This window comes from Castanea sativa, chromosome 8 (assembly GCF_040712315.1).
Source record: "Castanea sativa cultivar Marrone di Chiusa Pesio chromosome 8, ASM4071231v1".
In the NCBI taxonomy this organism is placed as follows: Eukaryota; Viridiplantae; Streptophyta; class Magnoliopsida; order Fagales; family Fagaceae; genus Castanea; species Castanea sativa.
In genome coordinates this window covers 32,496,683-32,515,356 of record NC_134020.1, presented here as the reverse complement: position 1 = coordinate 32,515,356, position 18,674 = coordinate 32,496,683, and the positions used below count along the sequence as shown (strand labels likewise).

At 40.0% G+C, this 18,674-nt stretch overlaps 1 protein-coding gene and 1 non-coding gene across 3 annotated transcripts; both read left to right on the top strand.

Annotated features, from left to right (window-relative positions):
• Nucleotides 1-1,398: 1,398 nt before the first annotated feature.
• LOC142607463 (uncharacterized) lies at nt 1,399-9,291 on the top strand. Of its 2 annotated transcripts, none has more exons than XM_075778973.1 (9): nt 1,399-2,110; nt 3,618-3,803; nt 4,036-4,128; nt 4,544-4,726; nt 4,824-4,926; nt 5,011-5,196; nt 6,861-8,008; nt 8,144-8,580; nt 8,676-9,291. In XM_075778973.1, exons 1-9 carry the CDS (start codon nt 1,844-1,846, stop codon nt 8,734-8,736), a joined length of 2,664 nt encoding a protein of 887 aa, XP_075635088.1. In that variant the 5' UTR covers nt 1,399-1,843; the 3' UTR covers nt 8,737-9,291. The 2 variants fall into 2 exon arrangements, with proteins under 2 accessions (XP_075635088.1, XP_075635087.1); XM_075778972.1 differs by having other exon boundaries at nt 8,141-8,580.
• A 671-nt stretch (nt 9,292-9,962) lies between these two features.
• Nucleotides 9,963-10,033, top strand: TRNAG-GCC (transfer RNA glycine (anticodon GCC)). The gene has a single exon. It is a non-coding gene; the product is annotated as a tRNA-Gly (tRNA).
• The last annotated feature ends 8,641 nt before the right edge of the window (nt 10,034-18,674 follow it).

The following is an 18,674-nucleotide window of genomic DNA, read 5'->3' as shown; positions in this document are numbered from 1 at the left end:
TTAATTCTTTGTCACGCTCACTCAAAAGTAAAGGGTGATAGAAAATTAATAACTGTCCCCACCAAAAAAATTTGTACCATAACAGTATAATATCTAAAAAAAGTGTACACATTTTTTCCCACCCTTTATTTCAGACAAGACAGAAAAAAAGAGAGAGGTGAATTTACCGGATTTTGCGAGTTACAAATATTAATAATAGCCCTACGGTTTCCACCTAAAAAAGTAGTACTGTATTATAATAGTATATAACCCTCTCTATAAAAGTGTAGTCAATTTCCCTCCCTTTTTTTCAGGCAAGAAATAGAGTTAATAAAGAGTTGAATTCGGCGGATTTTATGATTTATAAATATTAGTGATAACACCACGGTCCCACTTCCCACTCAAATAATTAGTACTAAAAAAAAAAAAAAAACATATATAAACCTCTAAAACGGTGTAGACATTTTGTATTTTTTTCAGACAAGACAAAGAGCTAATAATAACAGTGAGAAAAACTGAGAAACAGTGTGCTATATATTGCTAGATTGGTACTAGGCTATCATACCAGCATCTGTATCATCAGTTTTAGTGGTTGAGAAGCTAAAATATAGCAATATAGCAATTTACAACCACTGCTGTGAATGCTCTAATAAATTATAAATCCAAAACAAAGAAAAGATAAAACGTCGGTGTTGAGGGGCAATAAAATAAAAGAATTTTAGTAACGTGCAATATTATGTTATTTTTTGAAAAAATTTTATTGACAACTTTTTTTTTAATTTCTTGTAAAATGTTTCTAAAAGTAAATGACACACATTACTCAAAATAAAAAGCGTTTCTAAAGTCTCAATTTTTTTTCCCAGGACAAGTTTTTTATTTTTTTTATTTTCATCTTAGTACACCCATTTTATTTCACACATCATAAACATAAATTACTTTTATTTCACACATCATACACATAAATTACTTTTTAATCTGAAATCATTCTCTGAACTGAAATCGAACATCATATACATAAATTATTCTTTAATTTCAAATAATTTTTTGAATTGAATCGTGTCTTTTTTTGTTTTGGTTTTTGGTTTTTTTTTTTTTGCTCTCCTCCGAGTCTGAATCGTGGAAAGGAATTGAATCGTGTCTTGAACATTGTATACATAAATTATTTTTTAATTTTAAGTAATTCTTTAAATTGAAATTGTGTCTTTGAGATTTTGAACTAAAATCGTAATTTAAAAGCTGAATTGTGTATACTTTTGTATGTAAAAAACACCGCTCTTCCTATCAAAAAAAAAAAAAACACCGCTCTTTGTATTCATTTGCGTTGTGTTTTTCGCACACAGGACGTAACAAGAGAGAGAGAGAGAGAGAGAGAGAGAGAGGGTTTTTGTTTGTTTGTTTGTTTGTTTGTTAGTAGTATCTGTGTTGTGTCGGACAAGGTTTTTGAGATAGAGATAAAAATCCTATCCATCCTCCTCCCTAGTCCTCTTGGGTTTTAGATCCCCTTTTTTTCTTTTCTTGTCTTATGACAATCCTCTTACTAATCTAATTCTACTCATCTAATTAATCATCTCTCTCTCTCTCTCTCTGTTTCAAGTTTCAACATTTTGATCTACATTTTTTTTACAACTAATATAACTCCGAAACACATAAAAAACTGAAAACAAAAACAAAAAAGAAAGTACATTCAGTTATGAAAATGCTTCTTCTTCTTGATTCACCTCCCCAACCCCAACACACTCACTTCCAACCATTGCCTACGCCGTCGTTTCCCTTCCTTTTTCTGGCCTTCTAAATTTCCTTCTTCTTCTTCTTCTTGTAATTGTGGTAATACTATTTAAAATCAAAAGTTTTGTTTTGTTTTTAAATGATGGGTGATCTTAAAGTGTGTTCGGCGAGGCACAACGGCGTCGATTTTTGTGGCGAAGATCGACTCTACTCCTCGTCGTCGTCGTCGCCGCCGCCGCCATTGCCGGCGTCGAACCCTGATCCTTGTTCCATTGGGTCGGAGTCTTGGGCCAGTGCCGAGCGAACCACTCGGGAGATAGTGTGTAGAATTCAGCCCACTTTGGCTACCCACCATAAGAGGAAGGAGGTCATTGAATACGTGCAACGTCTCATTCGGAATCGTGTGGTACGCCCTGAATTCGCTTTGCTTTGTGTTTATCAACCAATCTTATCATCTGGGTATTTCACTTTTTTCCTGTTTCTGCGATTCTGTTTAAGAACAACCAGTTTTGAGTGGTTTTGCTTGTAATGTAATGGGTTACAACCGTAATGTCTTTTCAGCTAGGTTGATGGTTTTTTTTTTTTTGGGGGGGGGGGGGGTTGTTTTAGTATGTGTATAGTAATGTGACTGTGACTGTGGCTGTGGCTGTGCCATGTGCTAGTGTTGAAGATATTACTGAATAAATTTTGGTTGGTGTGATATGTGGGGATTGTGATTCTTGGCTGTTTGTGCTTGGTAATTGAAGGAGTTTTCAACAGTGAATGGGATTTTGGAATGAGTAAACAAGACAGGAGTTGTTTAAGGACACAGGAGTTGAGGCTATAGTTAAATCTATGATGATTATAATTGTAGGTTAGTCACTATGTGTATTTGTTAAAATTATTGTTAAATTAAATTCACAATTTCCTAATAGTTTAAGGTTTTGGGGTACATCATATTTTTGCTTCTTTTTTTTTGGCTAGGTTAACAGAGGGGAGGGGGGCTAGTGGGTTCAAACTTCAGTGCCCAGACACCACAGGAGGTACTGGAACCACTGGGGTATCCCTCGAATCCCAAATCATTTTTTACATGGTGCATTAGCTCAAGTGTAGTCTGTGTTGTTTTGCTTTCTTCAGTACAGGTGGCTGTCTTTTGAGCCTTGTTAGTTACAGGGTTTATCAGGCTCTGATTGGAGGTTGGAGGGCTTAAATGTACATAGTGGTGTTATGCTTTGATTTGTAATAGTCAAATTAGATTCGACAAAAGGAAGGGCAGTATCTCTTAGGATATTGTTAAACTTATAGTTAAGTAATTAAATTCACCATTTCCTAATAGCTTAAGCTTTTGGGACAATCGGTAATTTAACATGGTATCAGAGCAGGAGATCCTGAGTTTAATCCTTGGTTTTACTCTACCTCCCTTTTAAAATATAAAATTCTCACTTGTTAGGCCCCCACTTATACAGGGAAAGTTTAGGCCCACAAGTGAGGGGGTGTGTTAAACTTATGGTTAAGTAACTAAATTCACCATTTCCTAATAGCTTAAGCTTAAGCTTTTGGGACAATCGGTAATTTAATAGATATAAACTAAGAAAAAATATGTATTTTATTTTAGTATTAAACAAAGGGATTCATGAAGATGATCTTAATAATTTGGATAACCTACATCATTGGACTGAAGTATTGTATCTTGAGTAAGGCTGACAGATCCTTCTATTATTACAAGATTAGGATTCATCTGCTCAATTATAATTTATGGACGAACTAAAAAAAAAATTGTAATCTATGGATGTAATACAATTTTAGAATATCACTATTGGGGAGCAAGTAACACTGGGGGGTTGTTGCTCCATTTCATTGAAGTTCTTTTTTTGAAGCCCATTTCATTGAAGTTCTTACAAGTTGAGTTTCTTGATTTGTGCTTATGTTTACAGGTCGTCCCATATGGATCAGTTCCACTAAAAACATATCTTCCTGATGGAGATATTGATTTGACTGTCCTTAGTTGTCCAAGTGTTGAGGATGCCTGGGTATCTGATGTTCATGCTGTTCTGAGGGAAGAAGAACATAATGAAGCTGCTCGGTTTGAAGTGAAGGATGTCCATTGCATTGATGCTGAGGTTCCCCCCACCTTATTCACTTGTCTTTTTTGAATTTAAATTTTTTTAGGTGGATTGGCTCACATGTCATATGCATGTGGGCTGGCATTTTCATGCCTTGTTATCTCATATTTTTGAAATTGAAATTCTTTGTTAGAAGTTCTGTTATTTGCATGGACGACATGTTATGTAATTGAATATTTACCTGTTATATTTTTTTATATTAAATTGCATCTGTGTTTAATGGTGGCAGGTTAAGCTTGTGAAATGCATTGTACGGAATATAGTGGTAGATATATCGTTCAATCAGTTAGGAGGACTATGTACACTTTGTTTTCTTGAACGGGTATGATGTAAGGCTACCTTTTAAGATTTTAAATGTGATTACCATGCTTGGTATCTTTTATCTTGCAGGATATATGATCCTATTTCATAAAAAAAAACATTTTGAATTTGTAACTTCTTTTCTTTTTAGTAGTATTTGAAACGAATTTCTTTTGTATGTAATATATATTATTTGTGTGCATTGGGCTGTGCATGTTTACATTCTTATGGCTGCATTCCTTAGATTTATACCTTGAAACACCATGGAAATCATTCCATTGTATGCGTTTCTGTGCATATGTGCACACTTCAAGGATTCAAAGAATGGCATGTCTTCATTCTAATGGCTCCATAACTTCCTTAAACAATATGGAATATGGAGTTGACTCAGTGCTGCCTTCTAGAAATTTCACATTTCCAATGCTACCTGTATGCAGGTTGATCGCCTTGTTGGTAAAGATCATCTCTTTAAGCGCAGCATTATTCTGATAAAAGCTTGGTGCTATTATGAAAGTCGTATTCTTGGTGCCCATCATGGTTTGCTTTCAACCTATGCTTTGGAGACATTGGTCCTTTATATTTTCCATCAATTTCATTCTTCCCTAAATGCACCTTTAGCAGTGAGTGCTCTTACAAATTAAAATTGAATTGCTTAGTAGATGCATATATATTAGATTGAATACTTAATTTAATTTTTTCTTTTTCCCCCCCAAATAGGTTCTCTACAGATTTTTAGATTACTTCAGCAGATTTGATTGGGAAAGTTATTGTATCAGTTTAAGTGGACCAGTTTGTAAATCTTCTCTACCTGATATTGTAGGTAAGTAATATCCTTTAGTCTTTGTGATGTTGGATGGCTTCATTTTTGTTTTTGTTTTTTTTTAATCCCTCTCACTCTCTTCAGCTGAGGTACAAGAAAATGGGGGAGATGATCTATTGCTAAGTGAAGAATTTCTCAGAAACTGTGCTGAGATGTTCTCAGTGTCACCAAAGGGGTCTGAGACGAATTCACGAGCATTCACCCAGAAGCATCTTAACATTATTGATCCACTTAAAGAAAACAACAACCTTGGGCGTAGTGTCAATAGAGGTATGATTCTTCTTGCTTCTATTGTGATGCTTTTAGAGTATGTGTAGGTTTGTTTCTAAAAGGTTCTTTGTTCTAAACTGACAAAAACTCCATTTTGTAGAAACTCCTATGTTTAATTCTAGTCACCTTTAACCTCCCCACTTCCAGCTATGGAATTATCAAAAAAAAAAATTGTTACAATAACCTTTAATTTTGAAATGTTCTCTGCAAGTTAAAAACGTATGATTGCAACAATATGCAAATATTTGAAAAAAAAAAAATTAATGTCTTCTGTAGAGAAAAAATAATTACATTTAGGTATGAAGGCAGCTAAATTTTTGACAAAATATCTTAATAGAATGAGTTTGCATGTGGTCAAGCCTAATTAATCTGTTAAGGATCCATTGCCGACCCAAAAAATTTGGGATTAAGGCTTGTTGTTGTTGTATCTTAACAGAATGAGTTTGCATTTTCATTAAGCGCGTATGTTTTCACATGCATGTGTATAATCAGCAAAATTAATTGTGAAAGCTAGAATATTAGGACTGTGTAAATAGGATGGTTTGCGCACAATTAAAGTGGACACAGTATTTGAATTTTTGATAGCCTCCTGGAATCAATTTGATGCCTTCTGTGGGAAAAAAAAATCTGTTTCTTAGTAAACTTTAAAACTAATTTTTCTAACCATTAGAAAAAAGAAAAGAAAAGAAGCAAATCCAGAATGTCTAATTGTTCTCGTATAGCACCCGCTCTAGTAGAAATTTCTCTATTTTGAAATGTATCAAAGTGGAAGTTAAAAATTATGGTGATCTTTGTAGGGGAAAAGTGCTAAGGGTGGCAGGAATATTTTTCTTTTATGATATTTAAGTTACATAGGAACCTTGGCACACACCAATAGCCTACACCCTGTTTTTAGGGGAGAGGAGGTGCCATTTGATTTTGATCTTCTAGGCAGGTGTTTTTTTTTTTTTTTTGGGGTAATTACACATGTATTCATATGGTCTTGAGCTTGCAACCTCTCTATCTTACTCTTACAAAGGAGGAGGTGCCATTTGAGCTAGAGCCCTTTGGCCTTGTTGGTAGGGAATTATTGATCCTGATGTTAGAGAATTTGCTATTCTTCATGCCCAAAACATGGGTATCAGGGCAGCACAGTTATTGCTAATAACACAATGGTCGTTAAGTACATGGCTTGTACAATGCTACTGCTGTTGGCACAAATACCTATTATGTTCTCCATTGCCATAAATCTGAACTGTAAAAATAGGAACAGTTTGTTGCTGTATCACCAGTTCTTTCACTTCCTGAATCATTTCTACTTCAGGGCTTCTCACACTGACGTTACCACTTCTTGCTAAATTAATCATTGCCAGTGAAACACCAATTAACTGTATTTCATGGTAGTCAAAGACAAGTTGGGCACTCACCTAGGCGTCTCTAAGGTTCTAAGGTGAGGCACCTATAGTGAGATGCTCGCCTTTAGAGCCTAGTAGAGAAAGGTGAGCGCCTTAACCCATGAAAAAGGCACGAAGGCAAGAGCCTCACATTTTATTATTTATTGTTATTATAATTTAAAGCTTGTTGAAAACCTATTGCCCTATTGGTCCATATGTTGGTGTTGCTGTCCTTGTCAACCATATCTTTGTGAATTCTCTGTTCCAGCACACTCATGGGTTTTGTGCCAGGTAATTTCTATCGAATACGTAGTGCTTTTAGATATGGGGCTCGCAAGCTTGGCTGGATTTTGATGTTACCGGGAGAAAGAATAGCAAATGAGCTCAACAAGTTCTTTTCAAATACTTTGGATAGGCATCGAAGCAATTGTTGGACTGACATAGATTCTGACCTTTCATCCTTAAAATTACACTCTGTACTATGCTCTGAAGACAAGGTGTTTCTAAAATCCAGTTTTGGTTTCCATGATGATAAGATATCAGGCATTGAAGTCACGTCTAGAATTTTAAATGGATCAGAAAGACACTTACAGAAAGTGGTTTCCTCTGAGCTGGTCCCAGAATTGGACCACCCTGTGGAGCGAAATGCTAAATATCGTTTTTCTGGGGATGCTAAACAGCTTGCAACCTCTGGAACTGTGGATATAAGAAGTACAAATGACTCGTGCAATTGTTTGTCTCTGGATAGCACCTTGGGTTCTTTGGTATTGGGGAACTTTCATCGTGCTAGTCATTTTAATAATTCAGGATTGTCCAGAAAGAATGAAAAGATTGAAAATCGGAATCCTTGTCTGAACATGCCTCAAAATTCTGACGTCATCGATGAGAAGATTGAAAATCGGAAACCTTGTCAAAACCTGCCTTTGAATTCTGTCATAAACGATGAGATGGGCTCTGCTTTATGTTCTGAAGTCAAAGAGAAGTTAGTGGGTAGCAATTCAGTTTGCTCATGTATTAATCAAGAAGGTATGACATCTACATGTTCGGCAATTTCCAGCTCTGTTGCTAATATCTCCCCTCGTAATGGTGAGAGATATATTGTTCGAGTTTCTGGAAGCTCAGAAGCTTTAAAATGCCTTCTGGACCTTAGTGGAGATTATGATAGTCACCTTAGGAATCTGCGATATGGTCAGCATTGCCATGGGTATGCTGTATCTCCGCCTCAATTGCCCAGTCCTCCAGTGTCACCTCAGTTACAGATTATGAAACCATGGGAAACACAACAGATCAAGAAGAATGTTCATTCTCAGATGAGCAAAAACGGTGTTGCTTTAGGAACACGATTTTATGATGTGAGTCATCTCACTTCATCATGTGCTGCTTATGGTCTAGAAGAAAAAAAAAAACCACGAGGAACGGGGACATATTTCCCAAAACTGGTATGTCATCGCAAAATTGGAATTTTTAACATTTGTCTTTTCTGTTGAATCATTTAATTTGGGATAGCATCCAATTGAGCTTTTTATTCATGAGCTTTATAATCTGATAATTATCTTGTGCTTATAATATAGCAGAATTGCCATTCATATGGAGTCACGCCAGTTCCAGAAAAAGGAAGGAAACATGCAGTGGATGCTCATGGTGAGTTGCAGAGACACACTCATAAAAATGGATTGGCTCCAGCTCCACGAGAGGTGAACTCATCTGATGAAGGCTGCCATGAGCTCTCGCATGATGAGTTCCCAGTTCTAGGCCGTGGGAAGTCTGGATCATCAGATTCTCATCAATCTCCTCATCTTTCCAAATGGGGTTCTTCCCATGCAAATGGCTTCTCTTACCCATCTGAGAAATTTGAATCTGTGTCTCTTTGCCCCCAGCCTTGGGGAGCGCCCTTGCCGGAGCAGAGCAGTCAGCCAGAGTTGGGCACTTCACAACCTTTAGTCTCTGCTTCAAGCTCTGTAGCACCTGTACTGCAGAGTCTTAAACCATTACTGGGAAATAATGAAGAAAGGTAAGATTAACTTCCTAGAAATTTCCTCTTAATTGATAGATTTTCTTTTCCTCTAAGGTGTTGTCTAAAGCTCACTCTGTGGGTTTGGCATGCAGGGTTGAAGTTCAGTTTTATCATTTGAAAGATGAAGATGATTTCCCCCCACTCTCCCACTGACTGCGGTGGACGGAAAAACCAAAACAAATATAATATCGACTTTCTCTCAATACATTCATGAATGGAGATGAAAGCACAGTCAATACATATATGAATGAATATGGCAGGACAGTCAAATACATAGAATGTAGACAGTGAGAATAACCATAGATACTAACAATTTCACCTAAGGTTTAGGGAATACATTCCTCTTTTCTCTTTTGCTTTCTTCCCCTGCGCTCTCCCCTCTCCCCTCCTATGTTGCGGTTGTTGTTGGTATGATGTACAAGAATCCATTTTGTACATACCTCTAGCACCACAGCTTCCTTCATCCACGTTTTGTTGGCTTCATTTTTAGTATATACCAGGTGATGTTTGCCTGAATTTTGAAATTTAGTTTTTAATGATTGTAGTTAGTTGTCTTAATAACTAGCACAGATAAAATGTTTAGAGATTGTTATGTTGAATTACAATCGTTTCCAGAACGTATATACATGAGAAAATTTGGATGTTGAACTGGAAAAGAAAATTCCAAAAAATGTTTGATAGTTGAATTACAATCATGATTGTATCCAATTATGGTATTTTCACTTTGAGACCACCTATTCTGGTGTGGTCATGCACAATTGTAAGGGACACTCGCCGCAACTCGCAACTCACAACTCACAACTCGCAACTTGCAAGTGCTTAAAAAATTGAAACCATTTTGGATTGATCTGCTATAACACAGTATACCTTGGAGCTCATGAATCATTATGTTTGATGCGAAGCTCTATTTACATGGATTTGTTTATGTTTACCACTAGGTCATATTTGAGACGTAGGAACCAGAATCAGAGTGTGATTCCAATTCTTACGTAAGATGAGAGCACAAATTAACCAAGGTCTCAATTCCAATTGATGATGAAGTATATTCATCTCGAATATTAGCAATGGATAAAGCTTCAAAACATTTTTTTTCTTGACAATGAAATGCACCAATAATTCAACAGTTTCTGTTCTATTCTTTTTTCTATAAAAAAACAATTAAATATTAACATTATTGATTCACATGTTATTTGGTGAAAGTGATTGATTCACAATTTTATAATAATGATGATTAATGTCAACTCAAGGAGTTATCAAAAAAGCACCAATCTCAATCCTATTGTTTTCTATTTTAATATCCGCTTTGAACTCTTGGAAAGATGGAAAAAAAAAAAAACAAGTACGGAAAATATAATTACAAATAAGCCAATTAACAAGAAGCACCAGTGGTCTAGTGGTAGAATAGTACCCTGCCACGGTACAGACCCGGGTTCGATTCCCGGCTGGTGCATCTTTTTTTTTTTATGATCCAGTATTAAAATTTATCCCTCATTTTGGGTTTTCTTATTATGTATTTACTATTTTTAACCTTTTTTTTTTTTTTTTGAGAGTGAACTATTTTTAACCTTTTGCTTCCCTTTAAGAGATCTGATAGAACAAGTAATTTTCATGTGGTGAAATCATATCATTAAAAATGAATATATAGTAAAATCATCATTACAATGAAGGAATGAAATATGAAACGTGAAACATTTCTTTCCACCTCCTCCCCTCACATTTTTTCTGCATTTGTTTCCTCCATCCAAACATTTTTTTTACCATTATCTAGAACAAGTAATTTTCATGTGGTGAAATCATATCATTAAAAATGAATATATAGTAAAATCATCATTACAATGAAGGAATGAAATATAAAACGTGAAACATTTCTTTCCACCTCCTCCCCTCACATTTTTTCTGCACTTGATTCCTCCATCCAAACATTTTTTTTACCATTGTCAAAATGTTTGATTAACTTTCTCTACTTTTTTCCCCCTGTTTCTTCATGATTATCATGATAAATTATTAATCATTTGATAATTAGACTTATTGCCTTTTTATTTATTTATTTATTTATTTTATACAAGATAGAATTTTTATTTTAACCTAATCTAAGTGTATATATGTGTGAAACTCACTCCTGGAGACTTGAATCCTTACCCTTGCCCCCCACACCTCACAAACACTTATACTTGTAGAGTGACTACTGCACCAAGGGTGCGCGGTGATCAAATTTATTGCTAAGGTTTTTACCAATTCACCAACAAATAATTACTCTTATTAAACTCAAGTCCCACTGAATAAATATTGAGTCAAATCGAGTGAGGCATAAAAATTAAAGGCAACAAATTAAACCTGTCACAACAAAGCATGACCCAGTTGCCCTCATTGTGGTGGGAAGACGCAAATAAAGTCTTTTTCATGGGGCCTTTGCCGTTGGGCGTGGTCATCTGTCATATGCCACAGCACTTTTTAAAAAGCGAGTCATGTTTTGTTCACCAATATATTCTACTACTAGCTAATGACCAAATTCATTTCATCTGTCCATTTCATTATATCCTACACATTATGTGACTTTGTCTTTTTAGGATTTAGCATATCCTACACATTATGTAACTTTGTTTTTTTTAGGATAATGTTTAACTCACGAATTATTTTATAAACAGTTGTTGTGGTGGATGATTATTAGTAAGTAAAAAAGTGATGTTAGTGGTGAATTTAGATGAGAATCAGTAAGAATTTGCCACATCAATAGTTTGTAAAAATGTTGAAAAATAGTTTATATTTATAGCATTATTATCTCAAACTCTCTTGATTTCAAGCAGAATTTCGACATTTCAGTATGCTATAATCGGTGGAGCTAGAGGTAGAAGGAGCAAATGAGCTCCCTAAGCCAGAATACAGAAAATGACAACATCATATGTTAATGTTTTCTTTCCTCGTATCTTATCTAACTGTCCAAAAGTCTCCTAGTCCAATAATATGTTTGGCTCCCCCATAAAGAAAGACTGGGTTCCATTATTCCATCTATGGTGTCATCCCCCTATAGTTAATGTATCAAAACTGATGATGCCGAAAAAATCACCAGTAAGTCGCAAGCACTCTACTCACCAAAGCAACACCTGCAAAAAAGGGAAAAAGAGGACCTAAAAGAGAGCACCGGTGTGGTGCCGGCCAAAAACCCTCCGAAGGTCAAGTTAGAGTCTTATTTTTCAACCCTAGAGTGCTAGAGTTGAGATAATTATGCGTACCTTGCTTTGTGAGAGTTTTGGAGTATATATAGTAGCGTAGGGCCGAAATTCACGCCTTGGTCAAGAAGTCCTTTCCTTCTAGGAGAGTAACTCGTGGAATTTCGTATCTCTTAGAGTTCTTTTCCTTATACGAATCTTCAATTAAGGCTAACGTGTAGTGCAAGAATTCTTCATACATACGTTGGCGTGAATTACAATCAAGGCCACGTCAACCCCAATCATATAGTGTGATTTGAGGTAGCCCGGAGAATGACGAGAGAAATTATGTGCGTGCATTCTACTCGTCCGTCCACTACTCATCTGTCCTCCTTGGTCATATAACCCGTCACCCTATTGTAATGATTTTAACCATATGTGGTGGTACCGTCATGTTGATTTTATCCCCTATCAGTTGCCCCCTCATTCCATGATACCGTCATCTCTCCCAAGCGGTTTCATGGAATGACGGTTAGAATTTCTGACGGACAAGCTGGAATGCTGTCATAAATGATCAGGGACACGTGGGGGGATTTCAATGGCTGTTCACTGGAATCGAGGCGTCCCCTCGTTTACTGCGCTTTTCCCCTTATATATACCACCCACCATATTCACTTTTACACTTTTTAGAAAATCTTCTGCTGTTCAGAGCGCAACCGTCAACCTTTTTCAGAAAGTAACCGTCTCCTTTGTGCCGATAATTTCTCCGTCGTGTTTTCTCGCCGTCTGCTTGTAAGTTATTCTTATATAATGTTTCGTTCCTTATTTTTCTTGTTGGTCTCGTCGTCGGTACAAATCTAGAGCCTTAGGCTTCCTTTACCCGTCATATGTAGGTGTCAGATGTCTAGTGAGGCGTCAAGTAGTTAGTCTTATGCCCGCGAGGGAGCGGGTTACGAAGAGGTGTTCCCGCCGGCCGGCGTACCAAGACACCTCCCGGGGAGTAGGGAACCGTTAGCTAGCTCTCCTTCCCATGGGGAAGATGAAGCGGCGGTGGACGGGGACGGCCGTAGTATGACTCGACCGACAACCTAGATGGTGTCGACCCACCGGTCCAATCCGTCATAGGTCCCGATGGCTTTAGGGAGTTCGCCCGCTCCCTCGTGGATCGGTGAACTACTTCGTGTCAACCATCAAGCCAGCCGCACTTCAACACGCTGAGGCAAAAGTACCAAATACCCGACACCATATCCATCCGTCTACCATTCAAATCAGAAAAATGCTATTACTACGGTCTTGAGGACGTTGGGGTCTACGAGCAAATGCTAAAAGCTGGTCTCCGTTTTCCCCTGAGTGCCTTGCATCGTCGTCTCCTCCAGTACCTGGGTCTGGCCGTCACTCAGATATCTCCGAACGCATGGAGGGTTTTCCTGAGCATTGAGGTATTGTATGGTGTGATGTCCGACGGAGCTAGACGGTTAACGGTGGAGGAATTTTTCCATTGCTACCGTCCGTCTGAAATTACAAAATCAAGGAGCATGTACAGCTTTGTGCCGAGGAGTCCGGTACTTAAGCTAGTGTCCGAGACCCCTGACTCCAACCGTAACTAGAAGGGTCGTTACTTCTTCCTTCGAGGAGATAATTGGATGTGTCGTCCAGGTGATGACGACTACATGCCGGTAGATAAAACGTGGGGGATAATGCCCCCGTCTGGTACGAGTCCGTCCACTTATCAACCGTCACCCGTTTTTCATGGGTTTACTCTTAACACTTTTTTTTTTTTTTTTTTTTTTTTTTTTTTACAGCTAGGGATCGTCCACCTATTTCAACCGAACAGTTCGGCTTTCTGGAGAAAATTTTTCAAAAGACTAAGTTGTCTGAAAGGACCTGGTCGAAGCTCGTCACATTAGACACGTTACACTGGTACTGTGACGGTCCTGAACCTACATCTGTCGCCCGCCGATACGACGCAGGTGTACGCAAACGTAAGTTCTGGAATCCTTCCGTCGATATTCTTACTTTATGTAGTCTTTTTTTTTAATCGTCTTCTTTTTGTAGAAATGGATGACGCTAGGAGACGGGCTATTAAACAGCGGGCGGCAAAAAAGAAACAAGAGGGCGACGGTTCATCAATGGATCCGTCACAGACGGCCCCTAAAAGACCATCCTCTGAGAGATGGGACCGTCATTCCAAAAAGCATAAACTTGTGACGGGTCTACCTGCCGGTTAGGGGTCCGGCATGGTGAAACAGCCTCCCAAGCTTGGAATTGGCAAGGGTAAGGGCCTGATGACCAACCTTGACCCCGTGAAGGAGAAGCCCCCCGTCCTGCTTCGCGAAGACCCCCAATATGCTCTCCGTCGTATTGGTTCCATTATAACTGATGATGACTACGAAGACCTTGGAAATCATGCCACCGAAGCCATGGCTAAGACATGTCTGTTCAGCTTAGCTCAGGTTAGTGTCCGTCATAGGCTAATTCTGTCATTTTGACTTCGTCTCGTTCCTTTCCGTTTTCAACTTATTTCTATCCGAACTGTGGCAGGGTGTGCTAATGGCAAAGGGCTTGTCAGACCGTTGCCTGGCCCAGGAGAGAGCCCTTGAACGAGTACGTGCAAAGGCAAAGGCGACGGTAGAAGAATTGGACGAGTTGAAGCTGTGGAGGGTCCGTCATGAGCAGAAGCTGACGCTCTCCGAGCAGGCTCGGGAGAACTTAGAAAAGGAGGTTGAGCTGCTTAGGAAGACGGTGAAAGCTCATGACGACAATGTCCGTCAAGCTAAAGTTGATGCCGTCAGAGAGTATCGTGACTCCGACGCGCTTCTGATGGAGCTTGGTTCTTCTTTTAGCGACGGGTTCGATGACTGCATCCGTCAGGTGAAGGCATCATTCCCTGACTTGGACTTAGCTCACATAACTATAGATGCCGAGGCCCAAACCCCTGCTCACCCCGTCGACTCTGAAGGGACGGAGGAACTTTTTGGCGAGGTTCCAGGTGATGACGGGGTCGCTAAAGCCGCAGAAGAAACAATTGTCGCTGATTCTCACCAGTCGTTGCCCGACGGCCTTGAAGAAACCGTCATAGTTCAAGACTGATGTAAATTGTAGTAATAGGGAACAATTTTATCTTTTGTCTTTTGCTAAGTATTAGACTTTCTATTATTGAACTCTACTGTATCAGTTAAACCCCTTGGGTAACCCGTCCATGTTTGGACCAGACTTTTTGTACTTTGCATGATCCGTTCAGTATATTACGGACTATCCGTCCACTTTCATTGAATTTTGCTTTTTATTCAGCCTATTTATGTAGCTCTTGGTTGATCCGTCCATGGTATGGACTTCGCGCATTTCTATCTGCTTTAGTTGATCCATCCACTTTGTGGACTCGTAGAATTTCCATCCTATAGGTGATCCGTCCACCTTGTGGACTTGTAGAATTTCCATCCCATGGATGATCCGTCCACTTTGTGGAATTCGTAGGATCTTCATCCTATGGATGATCCGTCCACCTTGTGGACTTGTAGAATTTCCATCCTATGGATGATCCGTCCACTTTGTGGACTGGTAGAATCTTCATCCTTTGGATGATCCGTCCACCTTGTGGAATTCGTAGGATCTTCATCCTATGGATGATCCGTCCACCTTGTGGACTTGTAGAATTTCCATCCTACAGATGATCCGTCCACTTTGTGGACTGGTAGAATCTTCATCCTTTGGATGATCCGTCCACCTTGCGGACTTGTAGAATTTTCATCCTTTGGATGATCCGTCCACTTTGTGGACTTGTAGAATCTTCATCCTTTGGATGATCCGTCCACCTTGTGGACTTGTAGAATTTCCATCCTATGGATGATCCGTCCACTTTATGGACTGGTAGAATCTTCATCCTTTGGATGATCTGTCCACCTTGTGGACTTGTAGAATCTTCATCCTTTGGATGATCCGTCCATCTTGCGGACTTGTAGAATTTTCATCCTATGGATGATCCGTCCACTTTGTGGACTGGTAGAATCTTCATCCTTTGGATGATCTGTCCACCTTGTGGACTTGTAGAATATTCATCCTTTGGATGATCCGTCCATCTTGCGGACTTGTAGAATCTTCATCCTTTGGATGATCCATCCACCTTGTGGACTTGTAGAATTTTCATCATTTGGATGATCCGTCCACTTTATGGACTTCGTAGACTCTCCACCCTTTGGGTGATCCGTCCACTTGGTGGACTAATTTTCATCCTTTGGATGATCCGTCCACTTTGTGGACTTGTTGAATTTCCACACCATGTATTTCATATTTTCTAAATAAAAATTCCTCTCATTATATTAGACCAAACTGTTTATGGAAAAGAAAACTTGGGTTCTAATAAGTAAAAACTATGAATGTTTAAAATTAAACTGAAAATAAGGCGGTAGACATTGTCTTATGATTGCCGCACTACTGGTAGTACTTCTTCAAGTGCTCCGTGTTCCAGGGGTGGCCCAACTTCCTTCCATCTAACGTCTCCAAGTAGTACGTTCCTTTCCTATGCCATGAGATAATTCTGTATGGGCCTTCCCAGTTAGGACCCAGCTTTCCCAGGGATGCATCCTTCGTAGCGCCAAGCACTTTTCGTAATACCAGATCTCCCACCTTGAAGTCCCGGTGCCGGACCTTGGAGTTGTAGTGTTTTGCCATCATGTCTTGGTATCGCGCTAGTTTCTGTGCTGCTGCTGCCCTGACCTCATCTACAAGGTCAAGCTCTAGACGCAATGCTTCATTATTCTTGCTCTCGTCATAGCTTTCCACGCGGTAGCTCGTTAATCCCACTTCCGCCGGTATGAGGGCCTCAGCACCATACACCAATCGAAACGGTGTCTCCCCTATTGGCGTTCTTGCCGTTGTCCTGTACGCCCATAGTACAATTGGTAGTTCTTCCGGCCACATGCCCTTTGCCCCCTCGAGCCGGGTCTTGATAATCTTTAACAAGGATCGGTTCGTGACTTCAACTTGTCCGTTGGCCTGTGGGTGGGCAGGTGATGAGTAGTGATTCTTGATTCCCAGCTGAGAACAAAAGTATCGGAACGCATTGTTGTCGAATTGCTTCCCATTTTCTGAAACGAGCACTCTAGGGATCCCATATCGGCAAATAATACTTCTCCATACAAAGCTGCGAATGTTTTTCTCCGTGATAGTAGCAAGAGCTTCTGCTTCCACCCACTTGGTGAAGTAGTCAATACCAACCACCAAGAACTTCAGTTGTCTTACCGCTATTGGAAATGGACCCATGATGTCCAATCCCCATTGCGCGAACGGCCATGGAGCCGTCATAGGTGTGAGTTCCTCCGTTGGCCGTCTAATGAGATTGCCAAACCGTTGACACTTATCGCAGGCTTTAACGTACATATGGGCATCCTTTTGCATTGTCGGCCAGTAGTATCCTGTTCGGAGTAGCTTGTGCACCAGAGACCTTGATCCAGAGTGGTTTCCACAAATTCCTTCATGAACTTCCCTCATCACGTAGTCTGCTTCTTCACGGCCAAGGCATCTTAGATATGGTCGGGAGAATCCTCTTTTGTAGAGGACGTCTTTAATCAGGATGAATTAGGCAGCCTTAACCTTTAATTTCCTTGCGTCTTTTTTGCTATCTGGCAGCTTGCCGTCCTTGAGGTACATCACAATTGGAACCGTCCAATCGTCTTTAGTGCTTACTTCCTGCATTCGAGCGTTATCTAAGAGCGATGAATGTTGGACGAAGGACAATACCTGTTCTGGGGTGACCATAGGTTCGGCCGAAGCAGCCTTTGCGAGTCGATCCGCCTCTTGGTTCTCTTCTCTTGGGATCTGAACTATCGTGAATTGGAGGTCACTTGTTCGACCCTTCACTTCCCCGAGGTACCTTCTCATTCGTTCATTCCTACAATCATAGCTCCCATTAACTTGACTGGCTACGATTTGAGAATCGGAGTAGACCACCGCCTTCCTAGCCCCAGCCGCTATCGCAAGTTCCAATCTTGCCACCAGGGCCTCATACTCTGCTTCGTTATTTGTAGTGGTGAATTCCAGACGGATCATGCATTCGATCTTATCTCCTTCCGGGGTGTGGAGTACCACCCCGATTCCTCCCGCATGCTTGTTGGAAGATCCGTCTGTGTGAATTCTCACGGCGTGGGCGTTCCTTCTCGCCCGCCGCTCGTGTGTAGTGAATTCCGCAATGAAGTCCGCCAAGATCCGCCCTTTTCACACCGTTCATGGCTGGTATTGGATATCGTACTCACTCGCTTCGATAGCCCACAAAGCCATCCGTCCCGGAACTTTAGGATTGTTCATTGCTCTCCGCAAGGGTTGATTCGTCGTGACTTTTATGGCATGTACGTGCTTGAAAATAGGGTTTGAGTTTTCGAGCCGCAGCCACAAGAGCGAAAGCGAGTTTCTCCATCCGTGGGTATCTTTCTTCTGCTCCTCTCGCCGCCCGCCGATAAAGTACACGGCTTTCGTATCTTCCCTTCCTCTCGATCAAAAGCCGCACTTACCGCCGCCGATGAGACGGCAAGGTACATGAACAGTTCCTCCCTCCGGCGTGGACGGACTAAGCAATGGCGGCGTAAAGATATGCCTTCAACTCTTCAAATGCCCTTTGGCATTCGTCCGTCCATGCGAAAGATCTCCTTAGTGTTCTCAAGAAAGGGAGACACTTGTCCGTCGCTCTTGATACGAACCCGTTGAAAGTCGCTATCTTCCCCGTCAAGTTTTGCACTTCCTTCACCGTCCTCTGAGGAGACAGCCCATAATCGCTTTGACTTTCTCTGGGTTGACTTCAATGCCCCGCCGGACACCATGAATCCTAAGAATTTTCCGCCTTGTTACTCCGAATGCGCATTTGCTTGGATTCAAACTTCATTTTATACTCCCGAAGAGTGTTGAAAGTCTCTTGAGGTCCCTCGATGATCGACACCTTGCGCTTTTCACCAACAT